General features: G+C 33.3%; 1 protein-coding gene across 1 annotated transcript in view; it reads left to right on the top strand.

Annotated features, from left to right (window-relative positions):
• The window catches only part of LOC129220658 (tolloid-like protein 1), a 296,905-nt gene that overhangs the window by 258,628 nt on the left and 14,054 nt on the right, over positions 1-24,223 (top strand). Inside the window, exons 8-14 of the mRNA XM_054855087.1 lie at positions 4,058-4,180; positions 8,881-9,026; positions 10,056-10,251; positions 11,726-11,845; positions 16,942-17,102; positions 18,423-18,609; positions 22,211-22,336. Of these exons, the coding sequence (XP_054711062.1) occupies positions 4,058-4,180; positions 8,881-9,026; positions 10,056-10,251; positions 11,726-11,845; positions 16,942-17,102; positions 18,423-18,609; positions 22,211-22,336 (1,059 nt within the window). The remainder of the gene's footprint in view (positions 1-4,057; positions 4,181-8,880; positions 9,027-10,055; positions 10,252-11,725; positions 11,846-16,941; positions 17,103-18,422; positions 18,610-22,210; positions 22,337-24,223) is intronic.

Raw genomic sequence — 24,223 nt, forward strand, 5'->3', positions numbered from 1 at the left:
GTAAAGAAATGGATGAAAGCATACGTAGACTCCAAATTTAGCACGTTTGCTAATTAGTGTTACTTGACTTTTATACGTCAGTTTAACTAGTATTTGTTCAATAAAAATCTGGTGTGGAACAGAGGTCCCCACACTACTATCTTTTTAGCCCACTTTCCCAGCAAAAGTCAGAAAAAGAAGAAAAAAAAAGCATGAAAGAAGGCTTAATGCATTGTAAAAACATCGCAAAAAACAAAAAGGCCAAAAAATAAATAAAATAATTAACTAACTATCGAAAAATTTAAAATTGGATAGTAGGGTATTGAGATGAGGAAAAAGTGTCTGTCTGTGTGTCGGTCTACCCTCTCCCCCTAATAACGTTTAAGTGAGTAGTCTGATGTCCGATTCGAACCAAAGCTTTTTTGTTCAAAAGATCTCGGCGAGGACACCTCATTCCCATGTTTCCTTTTTTTATTTGAACAAGTTTTCGTTCAATTTTGAACAGTTCAAAAAACTTAACATTAGCGCCTGCGGGGAAATTCAAGGCAAATATAAATCCCAAGCTTAGAGGCGAATTTGCTTCAAACAAATTTTGTTGGAAAAAGATCTTGATGAAAAGCATGTACAGAAAATATATTTTTGATTTGAAAAAATTTCCGTTCAATTTTGAACAATTCAAATCTTTTAACATTAGAGCCGACGAGAAAACTAAAAATTCAACATAGATTCCGAACTTAAAGGCGGATTTGCTTCAAATGAATTTTGTTGGAAATAGCTCTTGATGACCAACTTCCTAGAATTTTAGAGCCGTGGACTCCGACTTCTGAACCCGAAAAATAGTCAGACTCCGACTCTGGCTCCGTAACTTTGGCAAAAATTTAGACGCAGAGGGAAAATGACTGGCTTCGACTCTTGGATTTTAAAGTCTTCAGCTTTGACTCCGTTTTCTTTATCCCAAAATAAGTACAACTCCGACACCGCAAACATTGGCAGAGTTGTGGACTTAAGAGGGAAATTGACCGATTCCGACTCTGATTCCTTGAATTAAAAATCATCTACTCCCGACTCCGGCTCTTTAATCCCAAAATGAGATGGACTCCGAATTCGACTCCGCAACCATGGTCTTTACTGTGAAATAAATATTGTTGACATCATTTGTTTTTATTTTAGCTCTAATGTTTTAATTTATGTTTTTTAGTTTTTGGCGGAAAAATTCGCAGTCCCTTATGTTTTTACATATGAATGAGACCAGACTTTTTTTCTTTCTTTCTTTCTTTTTTTTATAATGATTTTTTTTTTTAGTTAACATTTTATTGTTGTTTATTTATTTTTAAAACTACATTTATTCATTTTTTTAAATTCTTTTTGGGCAACAGAGGAAAAACAAACGATTTTTTTTATTCTAATGTATTTATTTTAATAAACTTATTTTGTTTTAATTCTTTTTTAAAGCGATTAAAGATTTTTTTAATGGAAAATAATATAGTAGCTGCTTTGATTAAAAGGTACTGCTACTTTATTTGTTCGCATCTATTTTATTTTTACGCATCTCTTTCTTTAGATGAACGAGGCATATTTTATTTCTAGAAATCATTCTTGAAATGTTAAATAGTTATGTTTGAAAAAAATTGCCATTTTAGCTAATTTTGAGAATATTGATCAATTGAGGCAGTGAGAAGCAAAGGGATGCAAGTGGACTATTTTAAGTTTCGAGTAAAACGTGTTTAAAGATCAGATCCTAGGTTGACTTTCATTGAATTTTTTTTCTTAATCATGCTATACAACAGCACCTACCAGGGCAACTAGTACAATATTTTGCCCCAAGACAGAAGGGAGGTTCACCTATCATTTGTACTGGTTATCTCCAAGTTTTTAATTTTGCTACTTGCTCTCCTTTGCTTCTCACTACCTCAATTTACTAGAAAGTCGATATTGATATACGGAAAAATAGGCTTGTTGAGTTCCGGACGGAACTTCTTGTTTGTCAATTTAAAAGTTGATTTTTTTTAATATTTTAAATGAATGAGTGCGGGAATTCATGTACGGGAGCGTTAGAAGCAACTGCGTAAATGAATAGTTGTTAGATATTTGTATCATCGCTTTCTCTTGCATTGAAATTATCACTGATTTGCCGCGAAAAGGTGTACAATACCCCCCTTTGGAACAACCGAATGCAACCACAACTATAAATGGGGGTAGGGGGGATAATTAACCCGTGGATCGGCAAAATAAATATTTCTGCCGTCTATGCGTCTTTGGATACATACAGGTATGTACGTGTGACTGGACCTAAAAGCCACTAAACATTATTCGGATATGAGTAAAATTGAAACTTGGGCCAAAATGTAGGACAAAATTGTTTCGTTATCACGATACTTCCTATACTATATAAGAGGAAGTAAAAAAAAAAAAAAAACAGGAAGATTTTATCAATGCGATGAAATGAAAAGTACAAGACCATTTTTATTCATACCAGGTTTGTAGAAAAACAAGTTAGAGAGTTCCGGATTAATACACTCCACCTCTTCTGACAGAACAGAGAATGGAGTACCACCACTTTACTCTTTGAACCGGAAATTGAAAACTCGGAACAGGATGCTTCCGATTGGGATAGCTCTGGGGAGATGATAACGTATCATATGACTAGTCTTTGACGATCGAATGTTTGCTTCATTCTACTAAATATGTCAGCAAACGTGTGTATATACTATCAAAGTGAACTTGAATGGGTTGAGTTGTGTTATATTGAATCACTTTTGTTCCACTTTTAGAACACACACACATATATATATATATATATATATATATATATATAAAATATAGATACACATTTTACAGTTTAATTTAAACTATAAAAAACGAACTTTATTTATATACGTTTAATATGAAGATAAGTATTGTAATATGTTTTAAAGCATATATTTGTTTAAAATAAAATAAGATCCATTAAACTCATTAGAACGTTTTGAATGATCAACCAATGTATTCATAGACTTTTAAATTTGGAATTGTTCTTTAGCACCTGTCTCACACTGCTCAAATGACTGGAACATCGTCGTAAAAAATTGCTTTCATTGCAATTTTCAGTTTCAAGAACAGAAAATAGTCACCTGGTGATAAATCAAGAGAATACGGAGGGTGATCGAGAGAGCAAAACTATTTTCTGTTCCCGAAACTGAAAACTGCAATGAATGGATCTTTTTACTATTATGTTCCAGCTGTTCGCGCAGTCATGACACAGGTAATGGAGAATATTCCTAAGACCAAATTTGAAACGTCTATGGATACATAGGTTGACCGTACAAAACTTTGTATTGAGTAAAAAAGAATCATACTTTGAATAAATATTAATTTTAAAACATATTATTATGATTTTTTTATAATAAAACAAAAAAGAAGTTCAGTTATTTATAAATCACACCGTGTGTGTGTATATATACATACGAGGCAGTTTGAAGCAAAGGGATGTAAGTGGACATTTTTCAAGTTTTGAATAAAACGCGTATAAAGATAACATCCCAGGTAGGCATTAATTGATTTTTTTTCTAAATCATGCTATACTGCAGCACCTACCAGGGCCGTTAGTACCATCACTTGCCCCAAGACAGGGGAGGGGTTCACCTACCATTTGTACTGGTTGCCTCCAAATTTTTAATTTTTCCACTTGCATCTCTTTGCTTCTCACTACCTCACACGGACGATGCTCGAAATGTTTTTTTTTACAAAATAAGAGCTTTACATTACGTAGTTTTAAAAGCGAAAGTTTCAAATCGAGTCCCTTAACTTATAGTGAATTTAAACAATTCTACTGCAAGAAGAAGCTCTCTCATGATAGCCACCCAGCTATAGAGAAATCTATATTGAGGACTAACTGGTCAAGCCATATCATTATAGTTGCACTATCCAACAATAGTTTGGCACAGTAATTAGTCGACTGAATTTCTTACTCCAACAAATCAACTACTTTCAAAATATGATTATGCTTTAACCTCTATCACAAAAAACGGAAGTTTTACTGTATTTTAATTTCTTACGAGATACATTGTGAATTAAAATTGATTTCATTACTTCTTTTCAGGTAAATTTTGTGGAGACACCAAAGTTCCGGACGTCTTGATTAGCAGCAAATATCGCATGCTGCTGACCTACAAGACCTCTTCCAGTCATGTCAACCACAAAGGATTTAAAGCTAATTACGAAGGTATTTTTTTTCTGAATCTTTTATATAGTAAACTAGAAAAGAAAAGTCTCAAAAGTGAAATACATTACAGCCCGAATATTTTATATTTTCACTCTGGAAAAATTAATTTGATTCTGAATCTTTTACATAGTAAACTGGGAAAGAAAAGCCTAAAAAGTGACTCATATTACGACCCGAATATTTTATAATTTCACTCTGGAAAGTTAAATTACATTCCTGGAAGTTTCTGCTGAGTTTATCTTAAGTTGATCTCCCAATGACAGTCAGTAGACGATATTTTGTTGCCACTTTTCTGTGTAATCGCAACCATTACCAAAATTTTTAAGAACGTTTTAGTAATTCAACTTATTTCTTGTCGGCAGTGCTGTAGTTAGGGATTAGAGATGCGGGTAGTCGCCATCCTCCGAAATCCTTTTTTTTATTGTGCAAATAATGCAAATAACCATCATGGCCCTAATGCTGCACTCTTAATTATGGATATTCAGGGTTTATCGCAAAGTCCCCAACTTCGTGACAGATTTTGCTCCAAACCTCTTTGTGAAAAAAAAAAAATTCTCAGTAAAGAAATTTATAATAAATAATAATAATAAAAAAAATCCATAAATGTTGTTTCTCTGCCAGCACAGCATTAATGCGGAAAAAAAGCTAGTTTTCCTCAAAACATATAATTTTAATACCTAAGAATGGTTTTCATTTCTTCACTTAATAAAAAGTCTTCCGCTATAATTTTTTTTTCTTTGTGAAAATACAGTCGAACTCGCTTAAAACGAGTCCAGAGGGACAACGATATATACTCGTTATAACTGTGTGCTCGTCAAGAAACGGGTTTGCGAAAAAAAAATCATAAAAACTCGTACATATTTGATTTGGTTGCTTTTAATTTCGCAACAGTTCTGAAAAAGTTGATCAATTTGCTTTGAACTAGTCTTAGTGTCTTTTTTTTTTGAGGAACATTCATAGCAAAAAAAAAAAAACACCGTCATTTACACTCCTGACTTCGAAAACAGTTTTTCTGCACATCAAGAACCATCGAATTTGTTGAGGATAAATTCAGCTTTAAATTTTACACGTTCGTTGTTGTCATCGTCGGGATTTTTTTCCTGTTTTGTTTATTTTCCATCTGCGTTTGCTTAAATTTAAATTTCAGTATCCTCGGAAGTGATAACATTGGTGCCAATCTGTAGCCAACTTTAGTCAATGCATTGTTCTCAAATGCTTCTCTACAACACGAAGTTTGAAAAACGGTCCGTCCTCACTTGCAATCAGGATTCATAACTCATTACCAACATTAGTTTGGCTTCGGAATGCTAAGTGATCTTTTCCAAATACGGATAAGCTGAGCAGGAAGTGAATTGAAATATTATGAACTAGTGGCACCCGCACGGCTTTGCCCATAATAGAAAATTAAAAGGTCTTTTGGTTCGCCTGTATATTTACAAATAATGTATGATGAATTTCTCGCCAATTGGCTTGCCCATGTTACGGTTCCACGTTATGGCAACTTGGTAATTTACTCGTCCATCTTATGATAATTTTGCTCAGGAAAATGTTCTTAAAATTGGAACAGAAAAAGAACAAAATCGAATTTTCGAAAAATCTCTTCGAGGTGCACACCCCCATGCTACAAACTAATTCTGTGCAAAATTTCATGAAAATCGGCAGAACGATCAAGGCGCTATGCGCGTCACAGAGATCCTGAGAGACAGAGATTCGGACAGAGAGAGATCCAGACAGAGAGACTTTCAGCTTTATTATTAGTAAAGATTACAAAAATATTGCTCGCTTCAAACGAGATTTGTTCGTTAAAAGCGAGTTGTGCTCCCATAGATGTAACATTATACCACCCACATATTTCTAATTTCCTCGCTAAACCCAGGTTCTCGTTAAATCAGGGCTCGTTACAAGCGTGTTCGACTGGAAATCATATATGTGAATGTTTTTGTACGTATCAGTGATAAAATTGTTTTTCCCAAATGGCCAGTATAAAACGTTCTCAAATCCATAAATTCAGAACGAGATTACGAGAAGCTTTCTTCGTTGAGAAAAATAAGGGTTTTAAGGCAAAAATGATAGCAATTCCGTAAAGCGGATATAAACTCCTTCCAAAAGAATTTTTCTACTTACCACGTGACACGGAAATTCCCCTGGTGTACGGAAACACCTCAAACCACCGGTTTGATGGGCGACACATTCTGGGGCAATTTATCTTGAATCATTCCTCACTCGAGTTCCTAGGCGGGAGATTTGGAACGATTTTTATGTTTTGAAAAGTCGAGTGGGTTCTAGGTTTTTTTTCTCCCTTGTGAAATCCATTTATTTACGAAGATAGTTTTTCGCATCTATCGCACAATTTTGAGATTGGATAGGATTGGTCGGTAATATGTTTCTAAATTTTTTACGAGGATTTGACACAAAGGAATAGAAAACTTTTCAAAAAAATATGCAGTAAGACTTTTACATTAGAACAAAAAAAAAGCGACATAATTTCTCTTATATACTGTAAAGAACAAAGATATTTTTCTTCATCCAATTAAAATAGGAATTACTACTTTAGAATATTTAAAACACTAAAGAAAGATTGTGCAAATCTTTGTAAAGAATAAGTTTTAGTAGAAATAATTTCCGTTTTGATCGAAAGTAAGCTCTTTTCGAAAAATGGTATTCAAAATGTACTATTAAAGGAAAACCAAAGCAGGACTTCCACGAAATAAGTGGACATTGAGGTGTTCCAATCGCTAAACAAATTGGAAAACTGCTACAGTATTTGAAGGAACTAGGAAGTGGAATCGCAAAATTGATTGTTATCGCATAACCTATTATTTACCTAAGGAAAAAAAAACTTCTTGTTCCATAATGTAATAGAGAAAGACAGTGATATTAAACCCAAAACTTTACACCTTTTATAGCCTACGTCTAAATTAAACATAAAACGATGTCAAATCTACTTTGATAATTAAATGCCATTAAGGTTTACTTCGTACGGAGAACTCCGACTAATCTGAACCAATAACCGTCTTGAGAAGAGAAGTTAAAACTTTGTCGTTTAGTTGTGTCAAAAGTAGAGATGAAAACAATCGGAAAAAACCCGGAAAATTTCGAGAAAAATCTTTTTTTCCGAAGAGATTTATTTCCACTCCGGAAAAATTGAAAAAATGAATTTTTTCAACTTTTCAGGAAGATTTAATTGAAATTTTCAGCAAAGTGATTAGAAATTTCTTATAACTTAAATTCTGATACAATTTCCTCCCCCACCCCCTTCTTGCATGTTAAATTACTGTCTCTGGCAAAGCAAGTTGTTGTATCATAATAAAATTTGCATATAGATCAAAAAACATTTTATATTTTTTGAAAAAAAAAAAAAAAGAACAATATCCTTTGTGAAGAATTTATTTTCCTTCTTCATAAAACAAGCAAGCATAATCACAGAACTATTTTTCTGCTGACTGTGCGAACCAAATGTACAGGGTGTGGCAAAAAAAAAAAAAAAAAAAAAAAAAAAAACGGACAATCAATTTTTCTTGTAACTTGATTAAAAACAAATAAACAAAACACAAAAAAATAGTAATATGAGAAGAACTTTAGCAATCAAAATTTCCGGAAATTTTACATCTCTAGTCGGAAGAGAAAGAGCTAGGGACTACTATCAGAAGTTCTGGTCGTAGTTTCTCGGAAAATCAGTGTTTCTGTTGATCAGTATTCGGACAATCGATGTTTTGCTTTTGCTTGAATGGAAAACAGATTGATCAGTAACTACGGTGACAAAACAACTTTTAGTAGCAAATTGGGAGATTTTTTTTTTTTTTTTTGTAGTAGCACATTTAATGTGATTTTTTTTCCATAGCAAACAAAGCAATTCTCATACATTGTCATTTACAACTAATAATAAATTGCATATAAAAGAATGACAAATCAGATTTATTTGTGACGAATTAATGTATTCGCTAATAAAAGATTACAACTATGTCTTTTACAATTTGCCCTTTTCTCTTCTTTTCTTTTTCAGAATATCCGCGTTCAATAATTTATTTCCCCGAGTTTCTAAAATTTATAATTTTGTAATTAAAAGTGTATATTTTCAACTGTTTTTATTAATACCAAATAGTATACAGAAAGCACTATTATAAATCATATTATTTAAGAGTTACACCATAATATTTGAGAAATCATCTTACTATAAATAAGTATAGTATCAAAACTGCGTTCACGAGAAAAAAAAATAGCCTAGATGAAAATTCTGTACCTCAGAGTCAAAAGGACGTAAGTCACATTATGGTAATTTTACAAAAGAGGGGAAAAGCTTTTTTCTGGCGCGAAGGATGGGACGAATTACGTTCACAAGGTTCATTGCGGAATAGGCTACGTACAATGCACTAATAAACAGAAAATCGCAATTTTTGGACTAACATCAGTCTAGCTCTGAGGTTCAAAACTAAGGAATGCTCCATTTGGGGAACTCAATCACGTGTTTGGCTTCGACAAGATCAAATTGGTGCCAAGCAGACGACGAATGCGAATGCTATTGATTACCTTTTTTGTTTTGATTAAAAAGAAAATCTCCCAAAGTGGTCATATTGGCAAACCTTTTGACAATCTGTTTGTTGGCTTTCGGTAAATCTTTTCCGTGAACGCAGTATAGGTAGCAAGAAACGTGCGCAATTTTAAAGTTAAAGAACATTTGAATAGCTTCCTATTCTTTTTAGCAATATGTGGAGGAGATGTCATCCAAGAGAAGGGAATTCTTCATAGTCCAAACTATCCGGAAGATTATTGGCCAAATAAAGAGTGCACGTGGCGTATAACAGTGCCCGAAAATCACCAGGTGGCGCTGAAATTTCAATCGTTTGAGGTAAGGTTTGGAACATTTTCGTATTCCAACTATAAATCTTTCTGTTTTTTTTTTTTTTTTTTAATAACAATTGAATTAATTCCATTAATTTTTGAAATTTCAACTATATTTTTTACAATGAGAGTTCTTTTTTAGAAAATTATTATTATTACTATTTTTATATCCTCCGCCCGTCTGTGACATCCCTGCCATTAGTTAGCAGCCCAATAAGGTGAAGAAGTGTAAAAATGCGTATAAAACTTAGCGTACTTGGAGTTGTCATTTAATAACTTTAAAATGCTGACCCAGTTCCTGAGATGATCACCGTCCATATTACCCTGGCGACACAGAGGACAACAGGGAGGCAACAATTAAGCCTTGGTTTCCTAGAAGCAAATCGCCGATCTTCGACGTCGCTCATCGACGTAAAGCTGAAATCAAAGTCAAGTGGATTCCGACGTGACCACTCAGAACGCCGAATTGGCTCGGGCGCGCATGAGCAGAAGAATCAAGTTTTCGCTTCGGCGAGGAACGACGCCGACGCTAAGCGTGTTCGCTTCTAGGAAACCAATGCTTTACTTTACTACAATCCTATGCAAATGTTTTTGCAAATAGTCGGGCTGATTAGACGAAAGCAAGCCGCTTTGACAGACCAAGACAAAAAACTGAGGATTTTATCACTCTTATTACTTGCGTCAAAAAAGAATGAGAGGGCGCTGTGCCCTGTCCCATCAACATAGAGTCATATCTATACTAAAACTATGAAAACTATCAAAAATCAGTTTATACTTTGCTTGCACAAACGTTTTGTAGTTAAGAGACTATATATATATATATATATATATATATATATATGAATCTATAGTTGGGGCAAACCTAACGTGGCAGCGTTGTGAAGGCTACGCAGATCATCATAACAGCATTACGACTCTTCCAGGTTAAGTTTCACCCATCTAGAGTTCTTAACTAGGTCAGTATTTTCTGGAAAGGACATTTTTCCAGTTTATGTGTGAAATATGTAGGAGAGTTTTGTTTTTTATTTTGCCGTAGATTGAAAATCACGACAACTGCGTCTACGACTACTTGGAAATCCGGGATGGCCACGAGAGCACGAGTGCTGTCTTGGGACGGTTTTGTGGGTACAAAAATCCCGAAGACATCCGATCCTCCGGAAACAAAATGACTGTCAAGTTCGTGTCTGATAGATCTGTGCAGAAAGCCGGATTCGCTGCTGATTTTATAAAAGGTTAGTATTCTATATGGAGTGATGGGACGCAGCAGCCCTATTTAAATGTTGTTATATTGATGAAGGAATGCTGTTTTTAGGGCTTAAAGTAATTTCGACGAGTCCAGTTATGAAATGAGTCTACAAATCTTCTCTTATGGACTGATTAAGACATGTGGCATTTGCGGCTCAAAATGACGACATTCTAAAAATGAATACTTTCAGACTAAAGCTCGAGTAGGTCACGACTTAAAATTTACTGAAAAATGGAGTTTATCCATTTTAAAATTATTTTAACGTATTAGGCCATCAATCTTTTCTAATGACGTCATTCAAAGAATGATTACTAAAAAAATGAATCTTAAATATCCTATCACTGAGCCACTAACTGCAAAGTGCTATCTGAGTCATCTGTCGGTTTCTGCTCGAACTAAAAAATAATAGCAGAAACTTCGCTTTCTGTATCGAATACTAGAGGTTTTTTTCTAAGTACATAACTACTGTTGTATGCGTAAATAAATCATTGTTTAAAAAAAAAGACCTTGTATTGTATAGAATTTTTGGATAAACCTCATTCTCAGTTCAGATAAACCGTCCACACTTTTAAACGAATGTTAAAGAACATCTGTTGTACCAGATAATTTCACACAAGAGGACCAGTAAAGATATGCAAGTTACCGCCCCAACATAGTCGAAGCTTAGACGGAATTGCAAGCAATTATTGAACAGCTCGTTACAGTATCAGACCAGTGGAAAGATATTTTCAGCTTCTTTATAATATTTTTCGCCTTCAGCTCTGTTATAACTATTTCAGGTTGGTGACTCCAAACAAGGTCAAAGATGCTGTCTCTAGATGCTGTAATGAGCAGTGCGGGGTTTGCTTGCAGGATGACTTGTATTAGTTTGAGCATGTGTATGCATGACCATATTCTACCGTAATTAGCTTCAATAAAAAATTGGATGAACTTTTATGTACTCATTCACTTCAAAGAGGTAATTGCAAATATCATCATTAATGGCATCATTTTCTTTAAAAAAAGTTTCTTTTTGATTGGTTCTAAGGGGCTGTGCAGTGATTATTAACCATTCTCAGACTTGGGTTCTTACTATACGAAACTGCGTTTGGAATTTAATTTTGGCAAGAGTTCAAAATCAAACGAATAGCCGGGGGATCTTATAGATGCTGTATAATCACACGACATGAACATGGTCGATTTTCTGCTTTTGAAAATCCACGAACTGGAGCCTAGTTCAGACCTGCACCTACAGGTGTAAGAGGCTAACCCTAAACTAGTATACCACTCTATCGTCTATCGATGTCGGAAAAAGGTGTTCGTGGCTAATTTACTTATCAAAGAAAGGTCTAATTTTTAGAGATTCCAATATTCTATCTCAGTGCTACCTAATTACCTATTCTTTGAGATGTTTTATTTTTTATTTTACAATGAATGTTCTTCAATGAAATGTGTTCACATATATTCTTTCTCCCTCTCAGAACTAGATGAGTGTAAAGGGGACCATGGCTGTGAACATGAATGTCAGAACACTTTGGGCGCCTACAAATGTGAGTGCAGAATCGGGTTTGAATTGCATTCAGATGGCCGAAAGTGTGAAGGTGAGCTTTTTTTCGGTGTTCAACTTAAGAAAAAACTCTTTAAGTAGTGTTTGTTATATTTTAGAATGTGAGGCCTTCCGAAATGTACTTAACGTATGAGCAAAATTAGGAGTGGTTTATGTCAGCGTTTCGCAATCGTTTTTGACCCGCGGACCGGTAAAAACTTTTTTTTTTAATGTAGACCGATGACGTTTTTATCCTTTGAAAAAATGACTCGAAGCCGTCAAAAACGTATAAAGAAATTCTGGGCACCCATGAGGTTTTTATTACTTCTTTTTATTAAGTAATACTAATAATATGAATAAAACAATAGAACAGTCGTCAATACATTTAAATGTAAAGAAAAGTGACTATTGCAATAATCATGCTGAAGTAAATTATCATTTGTGAGAAATAATAGAAAAATACGGCGTTTAAATGCACGTAAAAAATGCACAAAATGCACGTAAAAAATGCACAAAATACACGCAAAAAATGCACAAAATGCACGCAAAAAAAATTAAAATGTTGCATAAGTGAAAATATGTTTATTCTTTTTACTTCTTTTTTTTTTATTCAGTTGTTTATTAATATTGAGCAAAAATATTTTTTTCACCTGGACGCAAAAATGTCTGAAGACTGGTAAAAACATTTTACGGATGGGTGGCGGTCCGCCGGACCATCGGTTGAGAATCGCTGGTTTATGCGATAATCTCCACTTTATTATTATTATTATTATTATTTTTTAATGATTGACTTTTAAGAATAAATTCTTTTCGCTAGAAAAATAAATAACGAGAAAACATGAATAGAGGACTTACAGAAAAAAAGGGCATGGTCAGGGTGGGTGCATTGGTGGTTAACCACCTAATTCTTTAGTTTTAGGAAGTCTAGTCTGTCTGAAGATCTAGCTTCTCTAGAACCACTGCGAATCGGGAGTCAAACGAGATACCGATCAATTCGAAATTTTCCAAAGAAAACAATAGGACCAATCTCGTAATTGTGCGACTTTAATTAGCGGAGATATTAATTAAAACGTTAATTAACATAACGTTATTCGGGAATTTTATTTCTTTCCTGTTGCCATTTTGCATTTGCATGAGTAAGTAAAATTCTAATAATTGTTTTAAAAGAGATTTTTTCGGCTGCTCCGAATCTTAAAACAACGTTTCCATCTAGAATTTCATTTTAAATTAGTTTAAAATTGGTTGCTCTATTCGGATATAGCCTTTATTTTATCGTCTGTCCTTTTTTTATTTTTTACATTTAACGTTAACTCTTTTGAGCATATGAAAGTTGTTTCTTTAGCTATGTTTATTGATTGTAGTGTAAGTTTATCATTCACCGGCCTCATATTTTGGTACATTTAGGATGTGCGACTAATTATGTTTATTTTGTTGGACATGGGTGAGTTTTCGAATTATAATAACTCTCTTTTTCCTTCCTGTTTCTATTTTTGAAATACAGTTTGTATCGTTAAAAGAACATGTTAAATTAAGACTGTTTGGATTTCTTTAAGTGAAACAGAGTTGAACAAAAATATTGTTTTTAAGGATTTTAACTAAAGCTTAATTCGAATCTGATGACTTGGTATTAAATTAATGCTGATTGGTATTTATTAAGTTTTGGTGCTTTAGTTTCACGTAAGCAACCAAAAAGTATGTGCCATTTTATGTAAAAAGCTGATCGTAATTGTACAAAAAAATGTTTCAGATATAGTCTTTCAGATTTAATTCTGTTTAAAGTGAGACAGATTATAATTGATAATGCATATATTTTCATCTTTTGTGCTAATTGAAAATACTCTTAACTTTCATTATTGATAACTATGATTAACTTTAAGGAGATTTTTGCCAAAAATATGCTCTACTGGTGTTTTGCAAACCTTGCATTACGCGTATTTATTTACTCCTTAGCGCTTTAGAAACTGATGTCAGAGTAATACAAAAACATCAATTGGACATCTCTTTTATTTTTTAAGTAGCCCGTGCAACGCCGGGCACGCAGCTAGTTTCTTTATAAAAAGTTGCAATACTTTAGAACTTGAAAAGAAATTGAAACCATTACCAACTGCGTTATGGTCATAAATTCGGTATACACAGCCTCGCTATAAACAGGCATAAGTGTATATGCAAGTGGGGACCTTCAAACTAAAATTTGAAAATATTTTCTTCCGGATTTGTTTTAATTAATTTATTTAAAATAAATTAATATTTATGTTTAAAATGGCGAAGGATTCATTTACTGTAAAAAAAAAGCACTAAAGCCTTAAAAATGAACTGAGAAATTATTTGATTAGCCTGAATAATGGTTTAATATTTTAGAACTTTTAAGAATATCTTTACGCAAATTCGCTTAATGACTAGTTTACTAAATTATGAAGTTTCTCACAGCAAATAATTATCAGCGTCCGCCATAATTTTCAAATTTTCGCATTCTCTTTGAGAATATTTATGAGTTAATGCTTTCGTAGGTTAACTTCATAACCGTAATGAAAAAGAATGCGCACTGAGAAAAATATGAGTAAAAACTTCAGCGGAAAAAATGCCTGAATGTCTTCGAACACATTTTCTTCCTTGAAACGTTATCCTCCCTAATTTTTGTGTCTTCTTAATCATTTTCTTTTTTTTTTAACCTTTACTGCAATCTTTTTTTTAAAAAATCTTTTCTTTCCTCTTCTTCTTTCTTTCTTTTTTTTTTGAAATGAATAGTTTGTCGATCTTAGGAGAATACAAAGGATATTTATTTATACGTATTTTTTACTGCGCTGACGGGGAAAATTATGAAAAATGCTACTTTTTTCGATGAAGTTAATAAAACCAAGATGCGTTGTTCATAAAAGGTGACATCCCCGAAAAACTCGCACTTTGAACTTGAGGCGTAGAGGACTCAGTTGAAATACTGGGGTTGATATTTTTGAGGGGGCTTATATTTTAGGGAGGGAGTGATACAATGCCAAAGAGATATTCTTATATGCTGTAATTTTGTATAATTTTAGTTTAGATTATGCAAAGTGTCCCAACGAAGCGCAGAAACTAAAAACTCGCTTTAAACATGACTGCTGTATTTCAAGCAGTAACGTAAAGATTCAGATATAAAATGGTTTGAAAGAAGACTGCGGAGGAAATATACAGTGGCTCCCAAAAGTCTTCGTACACCTACGACTTTCAACGAAATAGGTCCCAAATCATTGGTTAGAACTAATATTTCGGAATAGGTATTTAATTATAAGATCTATGATCAATTTTTAACAGAACTGCATGAAAAGTTTTTAAAAAACATTAAAACTTAATTTTAAAAAAATCAAAAACCTAAAAGTGCCGGAAATTTTATCTCACAAAAGTCTTCATACGCTTTATAAAATTTCTATATATTATTGAATAATCTAACTTTTGATTAAGTTATTAATTTGTAGAATATCATAAAATTTTCATAACACCTTTTAAACGTCTGGGAATAGATTTCATTCTTTTTCTTTCTTTTTTTAGCGTAATTTCTGAGTAAGTGTTCTACCACACTTAGAGTATTACTATTTCTAGCTCTATTTTCGTTTTAAAGCCCTATTCTCGTAATCTAGACTCCAGATATCTCTAAACACGTTACATTAAGTTACAATCTGGAGATTGAGGGGGTATTTTTTAAACTTTAGGACAATTTTCGAGGCTCTAGACGCAAATGTTGAAAACCGCGTGCTTCTTATCGTTATCTTGATAAAAAACAAAGTTGTTTCCAATAACCAAATTTTTGGCTAAGAGTTCAAAATTGGTTTTTAAAATATTTAAAGGAACAGCATGATTCATTATTTCATCAAAAAATTACAAACTACCAAGTCCTGATGCTGATATGCACCCTCACACTAAAACACCTTCACCGTCCTGATTAACTGATCCAACTAAGTTCTTAATTTTAAGTTCCTAATTTTTTCTTCTACTTACAGTTATACAACAATTTAACCAAAAATGTTGAATTAATTTTTATCTGTAAATAAGACATGATTTTAAACTGTTTTTAGCTTATTTATCATTGATTTCGGGACGAAAAGCGTAAGCTTTCTATTTTTCGCACGACAAAGAAAATTTCTGCAGGAAGAGGTCCCATTTAATCCAGCTAATCAGAGAACTTGGCGAACAATTTTAGGTGAAAATTAAATGTAAAATGTTTCATTTAACTCTGGAGAAACTTTTACAGTACTCAAATGTGTATTTTATATAAATTTTTTAACTTTAAATCTACGATCACGGTTCGTCAACTTTGCCGGTTGACCTTTTCTTACCTTGTTTTCGGTCCGATTCCTTTCTTTAAAGCATTTTATCAAGCACTTTACTATACAAACAAATAAATTAACTAATTCAGAGACATTTCAAACCAATTTACCTTTACTGTGGGAAAAAAATTCAAATTTTGAATGGCGTTTGCGGTTTTTTACGAATACCAGCCATTTTACAGTAATAAACAATATATTAAGGAATAAATAAACAAAAAATTAAAGCCAAATGACTTATAAGGGTCAATACAATGCAAAAATATTAATAAAACCGCATATGATAATATTAATCATGAATTTTTTCGAAAATATTTGAATGTACGATGACTTTTGTGGCGTGTTATTTCTCTGTTTCTTCGTTTTCTGACCCATTTCAAAAAGAAGATCCGTCAATATTTTGAAAAAAACAAAAAAACAAACAAACAATGGGTTACATTTAGAATGACATAGGAATGATGTGAAAAAATATTGGACTTTATATTCAAATTCAGTTTTGAGTTATTTTGGTTTTACTAAAAAATTTCAAAGTGTACGAACACTTTTGGGAGCCACTGTATGTTGATTTTAATTTTGCTCCAATCGATTCAAGAGAGGGAGAGGGGCAATTCGGGAAAGGACAGGCATGGATTCATTTTCAGCACCAATCGCCAAAGTATGCAAATGTAGCAACTAATTTGGACGGAGAAAGTGATTCGTTCATTTATTTAAGAGATTAAAGGAACGAACTAAAGGCAACTATAATTTTCAAAAACTTGTTTAATGAAACGCAGAAGTGTTTTATCAACTACATTAATCAGTATGTGTTCCTTCACACATTCAACAAAATTTTAGCAAAATGCATCCTTGCTTCCAGATGCCTGCGGCGGAGTGATCGAAGACACGAACGGGACCATCATCAGTCCTTCTTTTCCTGATCTCTATCCTCCCAACAAGATCTGCATCTGGGAAATCATCGCCCCGCCACAGTACAGGATCACGCTCAACTTCACTCACTTCGATCTGGAAGGAAATAACGTAAGTAGTATTGATTCTTCTGCTCAAAAATTGACTTCCAATATTGCCTTAATCAAGCACGAAGAGTTTTAACATTAATGAAACGCAAAGCAGGAATATATCTTTATTTTACTTTGTTGCTTGAGGATTATGTCTGTTGGACGGACAGTAGGACCACTGAGTGAAAATGAGAATAAGGCTGAGTGACACTTCAGATATTTGATTGGAATCAATGAGATACGTCCGTCATTAAGGAAAAATTACAGAATGTCCGAAAAAATTCTTGGCATATTTTAAAAATTCGTAGAATAGCAATAAAATGTCGTATGAATGTGCGTTTTGCTTCAGAATACTTCACGGGTTCAATTTTTTTTTAATAACATAGTAAAAAAAAAAAGAAAAACTTCCAAGTTCTGTTTAAAGATGCCACTGTGCCGCACAGTGAGAAAAATAAAGGTAATGTGAGATATTTGATCATTTTATTTAGCAGAAAGCAATATCTTTCATTACTAGAGTTGAATATGTGCACCGTTTGTTGCTCAAACCATATCTAAACGGTACCCAAGTTCATACCATGTTCCAGCCAGCATGGACTGCGGACACAGTTAAACCTACTTGTGTAATTCGCATTTTCACATATTCTATGCTGGCAATGCTACATAATCCGACACAAAATTTTTTTCTAAAAATCCTGAACCTGTAAAGTGTAAAGTATTATGGCGCAAAATGCATATCCATACAAACATTTATTGCTTTTCTATGATTTTAAAATATGTCAAGGACTTTTCGGATACCCTGTATATTATTAAAATATGGTTTCTGGAAATCTAAAAAATTAATTGCATTATGAGGAAGTAGAGTTCATTTTCTTTATCAAGTTAATGCAATGAAAGAAGAATGTGACATATTTGGAGTCTTTTGCGGTTATGCAACAGTTAATGCGTCTGCTACTGTGGAATTGCCATATTTTGATCTTTAACATTCAGAACTTTGACATTTTTATTATTAAAAAAGGAATATTGCATTTCAATAATCCAATTGATTAACTCCACCCATTTTCTACGAGGCTAAGCTTCTATTTGAAACGCAAAGCGTGAATATACGCATGTGGCGGCATTTGTGCTCTTCTACTTGTCAATCCAAGTGGTTTTGATCCAGGCAGTAATGAGACGTTGCTCCTTTTAGTTAAGTTACAACGGAAAAGAAACACTGCAATTCTTGCTCGCGATTTTTTTTTTTTTTTTAATCAATCACTTGTACCAACCAACATGCATTTTTAGACGAAACGGGTGAGAGGGAAGTTCAACCTCTTAATTTCGTATTTTCTCTCTTTCTTCACAGCAAGACTGCGAATACGACAGCGTGGACATCCGCAGCAAAATGGCGGACGACGAAGTCCGAAAGCACGGAGTTTTCTGCGGCTCCAGGCTCCCTCCTCTCATCACCTCCGAAGGGAACTCGCTCCGGATCGAGTTCAGCTCCGACAACTCCGTTCAAAAGAGCGGATTCGGGGCTTTCTTCTTCACAGGTTCGTCTTTGAAACATTTCAGATATTTCAATCATGAGAATTAGGCACGAGACATAAAGGGTAATGTCACCTGTAAATCCACAATGTCATTTTTAAAAACCTTAATATCGTATAAACAGAAGTATTTTTTACGTTTTATTAAGAATATTACAAAATTTTTATTAATATTACAAAAAAAAAAAAAAAACTGGGAGAACTTTTAATATTCTGCTTCAAAGGGATTTCAAATGAAAAATGATGGAAGTAAGCCAGTAATTGAAAACGTCTAATCAGTGAACAGGTACAAAATATTGTAGTCGTTTGCTTTTTGGAATTGTGCGGATGAAAGTTACTGTTGCCAATTCATCTAACAAAAACTTATAAAACTGAAGCTTAAAAAGTAAATAAATAAATAAATAAATCTTTAAACGTAGGATGAAATGAAAGAGTAAAGTGATATTTGACAAAAAAAATCTCATGAATTTAAACGTTGATACACTATAAGAAACCATCAGTACCCGCACGGCGATGCCCGAAATAGGAATTTAAAGGAAGTGCTTTCAGTAGAAAAAAAAATCGAAGCGCCCCCCCCCCCTCCTTTCTGATGTGAAATGATCATTTTCCCTCAACTAAAATGCGTAAACGCCTTTTCAAAAATCCATTAAAGCCTCTTTGGAATTTAAAACTTTTAGGTAAAACACATAAAAAGATTAACAGGAGCTTTTAAACTCAAAAGAATCCTTCAACTGTATAGTTCATCGCTTAACGCGCCAAGCAGCAACGCTACCGTTACCCTACCGTTTAGCAAGTGAAACGGGTTTTTTTTCTGCAATTTAAATGAATCGCCAAATAAAAAATATTATAATAAAAACGTTAAAAAAAAAAGAAACAAGTACACTTGAATAATAAGACAAATCAAATTATTTACGTAGATAAGTAAATGTCCTCAACGATAAGAACAAAAACAAACGTTGAAGAAATAAGGAAAAACAAAACCCAATAGAAAAATCCTACAAAATCAAGTTGTGTACTTGATTATCGAAGTAAAAACAATTCAAAAATCAGTTCGCTGATTACAACGGTCCCACAATAGCGTAGCCAGCGCCCTCTCGATAAGTTAACTTACCTCGCCATCCGTTAGGGATTCACAGGACTAAACTTACCCCACCATCTATTGGGGATTCATAGAATTGAACATTCAATCAAACATTTCATTAGTAATTACAAATATTTTGGTTAATCTGGTTTAAAAAATAAAAAAAAAAGTCTATAGGGTTCCTCAATAAATGAACTATTCAACACAAAAAAAATTTTTCAATTCAAACCAGTAGTTCCTGAGATTAGCACGTTCAAACAAACAAACAAACAAATTCTACAGCTTTATATTATTTGTATAGATTTTATTATTTGGAAGTGAAGGTTTGAATATTTGGCGATAACTAAAGTTCTTAAATTTCAATAGGAATTTATCTCTTTTTTGGGGGGGGGGGGGGGAGCGGGAGGGGAGGTGAATAAAAAATGTATTCTATAAGGAATGGAAGACTTAATCATTAAATTTCATAAGTTTTAATTAGGTGAAAAAAAATCTTATGGCAGATACTATAAAGTGTTCCATTATGAAATGAAACATTTATGAGCAATTCTAAGGAACAACGGACATTTTTCCTGCACTTGACAACTCATGTATTTCATTAAAAATAATAATTTGAAAGGGTAATATAAACAAAGTTTTGCTACTTAAAAAATCACAAATGTATGTGTAATTTCGTAAAAAGAAAATTGTGTTCATCACCCTTTCAAATTATTACTTTGAATGAAATATTTGATCTGTTTCATGCGGGGAAAACATGGAAAGTTTTTTGTGGAATTATCCGTTCTACATTTCAACTTTGAATCAGGTATACTTTAATTTGTGAAGGGGAAAGAACTTATTTTGCTAATTAGTGCTAGTAAAACATTTCAAATATTGATTCTAATAGTTTGAAGTTCTGAAAGTCAACGAGATAAAATGTCTCTCGTTCAATCAAATTCAATGAAAAAGATATTGGGGATCAAAACTCGTTATTTATGTGCGAATTTCATCGCATGAAAGCCTAAATTAAATAAATATATTAAATTATTATGAAACTGACAATTGAGGCAGTGAGGAACAAAAGGATGTAAGTGTAAAAGTAAAAAAACTTGTGATCAACCTATGTAGGGGAGGGCGGCAAAACGCGGGTAGGTCGCCCAAAGCGGGTAGGCCTTCGTATGCCCCCCTCCCCTCCCCCATGGTATGTTAGCGGCGATGAATAAGTATGTCGTGTTTACCCCGAACATCCCCGAGTTAATATCAGTGCCAGCGAAGCAGCAGTGAAGCGGCATGGCACAATCAGGCTTAAAATAGAAAAAAAAAAAAATTAAAAAAAAAAAGATACATTTTTTTTTAAAGTGAACTTTTGTAACTTGTGATTAGTCGAAGACCAGCTTATTTTTTTTTTTTTTTATTGTCAATAATATTAACTTATTCTGACACTATCCACCAATAAACTACGATGGTCATTCCGTTTTTTATAATTATTAATTTAAGGTTATAATTATTGAAATAAAAAATGTGCCTTTGGGCAAAGCGGGTATAAGATTTAATCATACATTTATTTAAAATTTCTTGACTCGTGTGCTGACTTAGATTTTCTCTTTCAATCGGATAAATATAACTTTAAAAAGTTATTTTTTAGGGCGGCACACAATTAATTAGTCTATTAATTAACTTAGTTATTTCTTTATGTTTTATAAACAAATGTACCGACTTTTAAATTGGATAAGTACAACTGTTTTATATTTTTTTATATAATGGCAGGTAGCTAGTCAACTACTTTAATCATTTATAACTTCATATTTGATTGGAAAATGTACCAACCTCAATTAGTTAAGCTTACCTGCTTTGGGCTCAATGGTAGGGCAAAGCGGGTTTTTCACATGTTTGTTAGATTTAATAATAAATAAATATTGGGTTTGAAAATTCACAAAAATCACTTTCTACTTTGAGATTCAAGACCCTTGCTAGGAAATAAAACCAAAATTGTTATGATTAAAATCCAAAAACTGCAATTTTCAAGCGTTCTTCAAAAACCTACCCGCTTTGGGCTACCCTACCTTAAATAGGAAACGAAAATTCTCCTTAGTGGTTGAGCAAAAGATGCTGTTATACAGAATGATTTAGAAAAAAAATCAACTGAAATCTACCAAGAATCTGAACTTTGAACGCGTTTTACTCAAAACTTGAAAAAGTCTACTTACATCCCTCTGCATGTCACTGCCTTAATTGTAAATTGGTTAAATTATTTGACAATGGTAAAGAGCTTGTATGCAATCCCAATATTATTTAGATCCAGAGAACCATTCCAAACTGGTTAGTCCAAAAAAATTGGAAGGTACGGAGGTCTCTTGGATGCCAATGCTAATATTGTTTAGAATCATGCTAATAATAAGATTAGCATAATTCCAAACAATATTAAGATTGCTAAAAAACATTTTCGTTTCCTGAATTATTTCCTACAAAGCACATAATGCTACGAAAAATTTTCATTTCCAATAACATTTTCAACACATTCTTAACCGATTTACTTTCTTTTTATGACAGATAAGGACGAATGTGCTACCAATAACGGTGGTTGTCAACACATCTGCAAAAATACGATCGGCAGTTACGCATGTTCCTGTCACAACGGTTTTGTGCTCCATGAAAATCAGCATGATTGCAAGGAAGGTTTGTATATTTCTCTGAAAATAATACTGTAGCTTTGTGATTTATATTTTTCCGAATGGATTAATGTTAGAAGTCGCGACTTGACTCGATTTGGCGAAATGACTTAATTCCTTGCAATCGTTTTTTTTTATTCCCAATGAAGAATTCAAGATCTTTGTATTCGTTATGTGTAGCTTGTCTGTGGGTGTTAGTGTGAAAGGCTATCTTTTAAATTTAATTTTGCAGTTTACATTTCACATTCGTCAAATACAGTCCTCCAAACAAAATCACAACAAGTTGCTCTTCCTAGGATATATTCGGGAAGATGGTTTTAGGATTCCTTCTTGGCCAGAATTCTTGATCTAGACCTAGAGCCATGCTCTCAAATCTTTACATGAAAGCATATATTAATGTTACATATAAGTGTTCTTATGAACCAAGCGTCTCACCTTCAAAAAAAGTTACTGCGCTTTTGAAATTCTCTTCTTGGCGAAGACGCACTTGTCTAGATTTGCTGAAAAGAGTCCATCCTTTTGGCATGAGGCTCAACCAGGAGCATTAACCCCCCCCCCCCCCAGAAACCTTTCTTTTAAGCTTTATTGACAATGATTGTGTGATAATGAAATGAAATGAAAGTTATGGAAGACAAACAGAAAACTTTGTTGCATCGCTAGTGCTAGATATTAAAGATACAACTTAAAAGATAAAAATGCAAGACCTAAAAATCAGTTGTTGTCTTCTACCAGCTAGGCTGGCAAATTGGGTTGCGCTACTGCACTTCTCCAAATGTAAAGTAATTTGGCATGAAGTCAGACTTCCTCAATACACACATGCCATAAGGACCCGTTTATAGAGTAGGCAACCATTCAGAACACAACAGCACATTTACACAAAGAAAGGACAGGGAAGAGGAAGTACATCCATGCTAGAGCCGGGATTCGACTAGGACCTCACCCATCCGCAGTCAGACTTCTCTAACTGAAAGACAAGGTGTGGTCCTAAAAATCAGTAAAAATTCTGATTACCAAAGTTAAGGTATCATAATAACTGAGCAAAGCTCGAATTATTGAGGAAAAAGTTCTAGAAACTGAGGAAAATATCTTAATATCTGTCTATAAGGAAAAGTTCCTTTCAATAAGAAGAATAACCATACAGCTGAGAAAAAAATCTAAATACTAGGAGGACATTAAAATGCATGAGAGAAAGCCATAATATCTGAGGGATATGTCCTAAGAACAGAGAAAAATATTCTAATAACCACAGAGAAGTTCTCATAGCTGAGTGAATGTTTCAATGATTGAATAAAGAAAAAACAAAAAGCAAACATAACAATTCTAAAAACTGAGAGGAGGTTTCAATGACAGAGAAATCCGTAATAACTGAAGAATATCTTAAGAACAAAAAAAATTTTAATCAAAAATTGAAAAGGAACTTTTGGTTCAAGTAACTTCTAGGTTAGAGTGAGCCTACTGGGCGAGTTTGGGGGAAGCATCCTAACATAGGATGAAACCAAGCAACTGCATTAATTAAGGGAACTGTTAAATGACTTAGAGAAACCTATAATGACTGAGAGAGATAGAATAAAATTTTAAAAACAATTTTAGTAACAAATAGAAAACTATAATGACTAAGAGTAATGCCATATGTTTGAAAGAAAAAGTTTGAACTTTGTTTTTCAATATGCGAAAACGTTTGATCTTTCCAGGAGTAAAATAAATCCTATGACTGCACTACTGGTTTTTTCTTTCATTGTTTATTTAAAATCTTTTACGATAATAAATTTCACTGCTACAAAAAACGACAACCAAAACTTTTTTCTACCGAGCAGAAAAAAAAAACTTAACTTTGAAAAATAATAGAATTAGTTTAGATTCTTGAATCAAAATGTCTTATTCTCCCAAAAAGAAT

The sequence above is a fragment of the Uloborus diversus genome, chromosome 4, assembly GCF_026930045.1.
Source record: "Uloborus diversus isolate 005 chromosome 4, Udiv.v.3.1, whole genome shotgun sequence".
Classification (NCBI taxonomy): Eukaryota; Metazoa; Arthropoda; class Arachnida; order Araneae; family Uloboridae; genus Uloborus; species Uloborus diversus.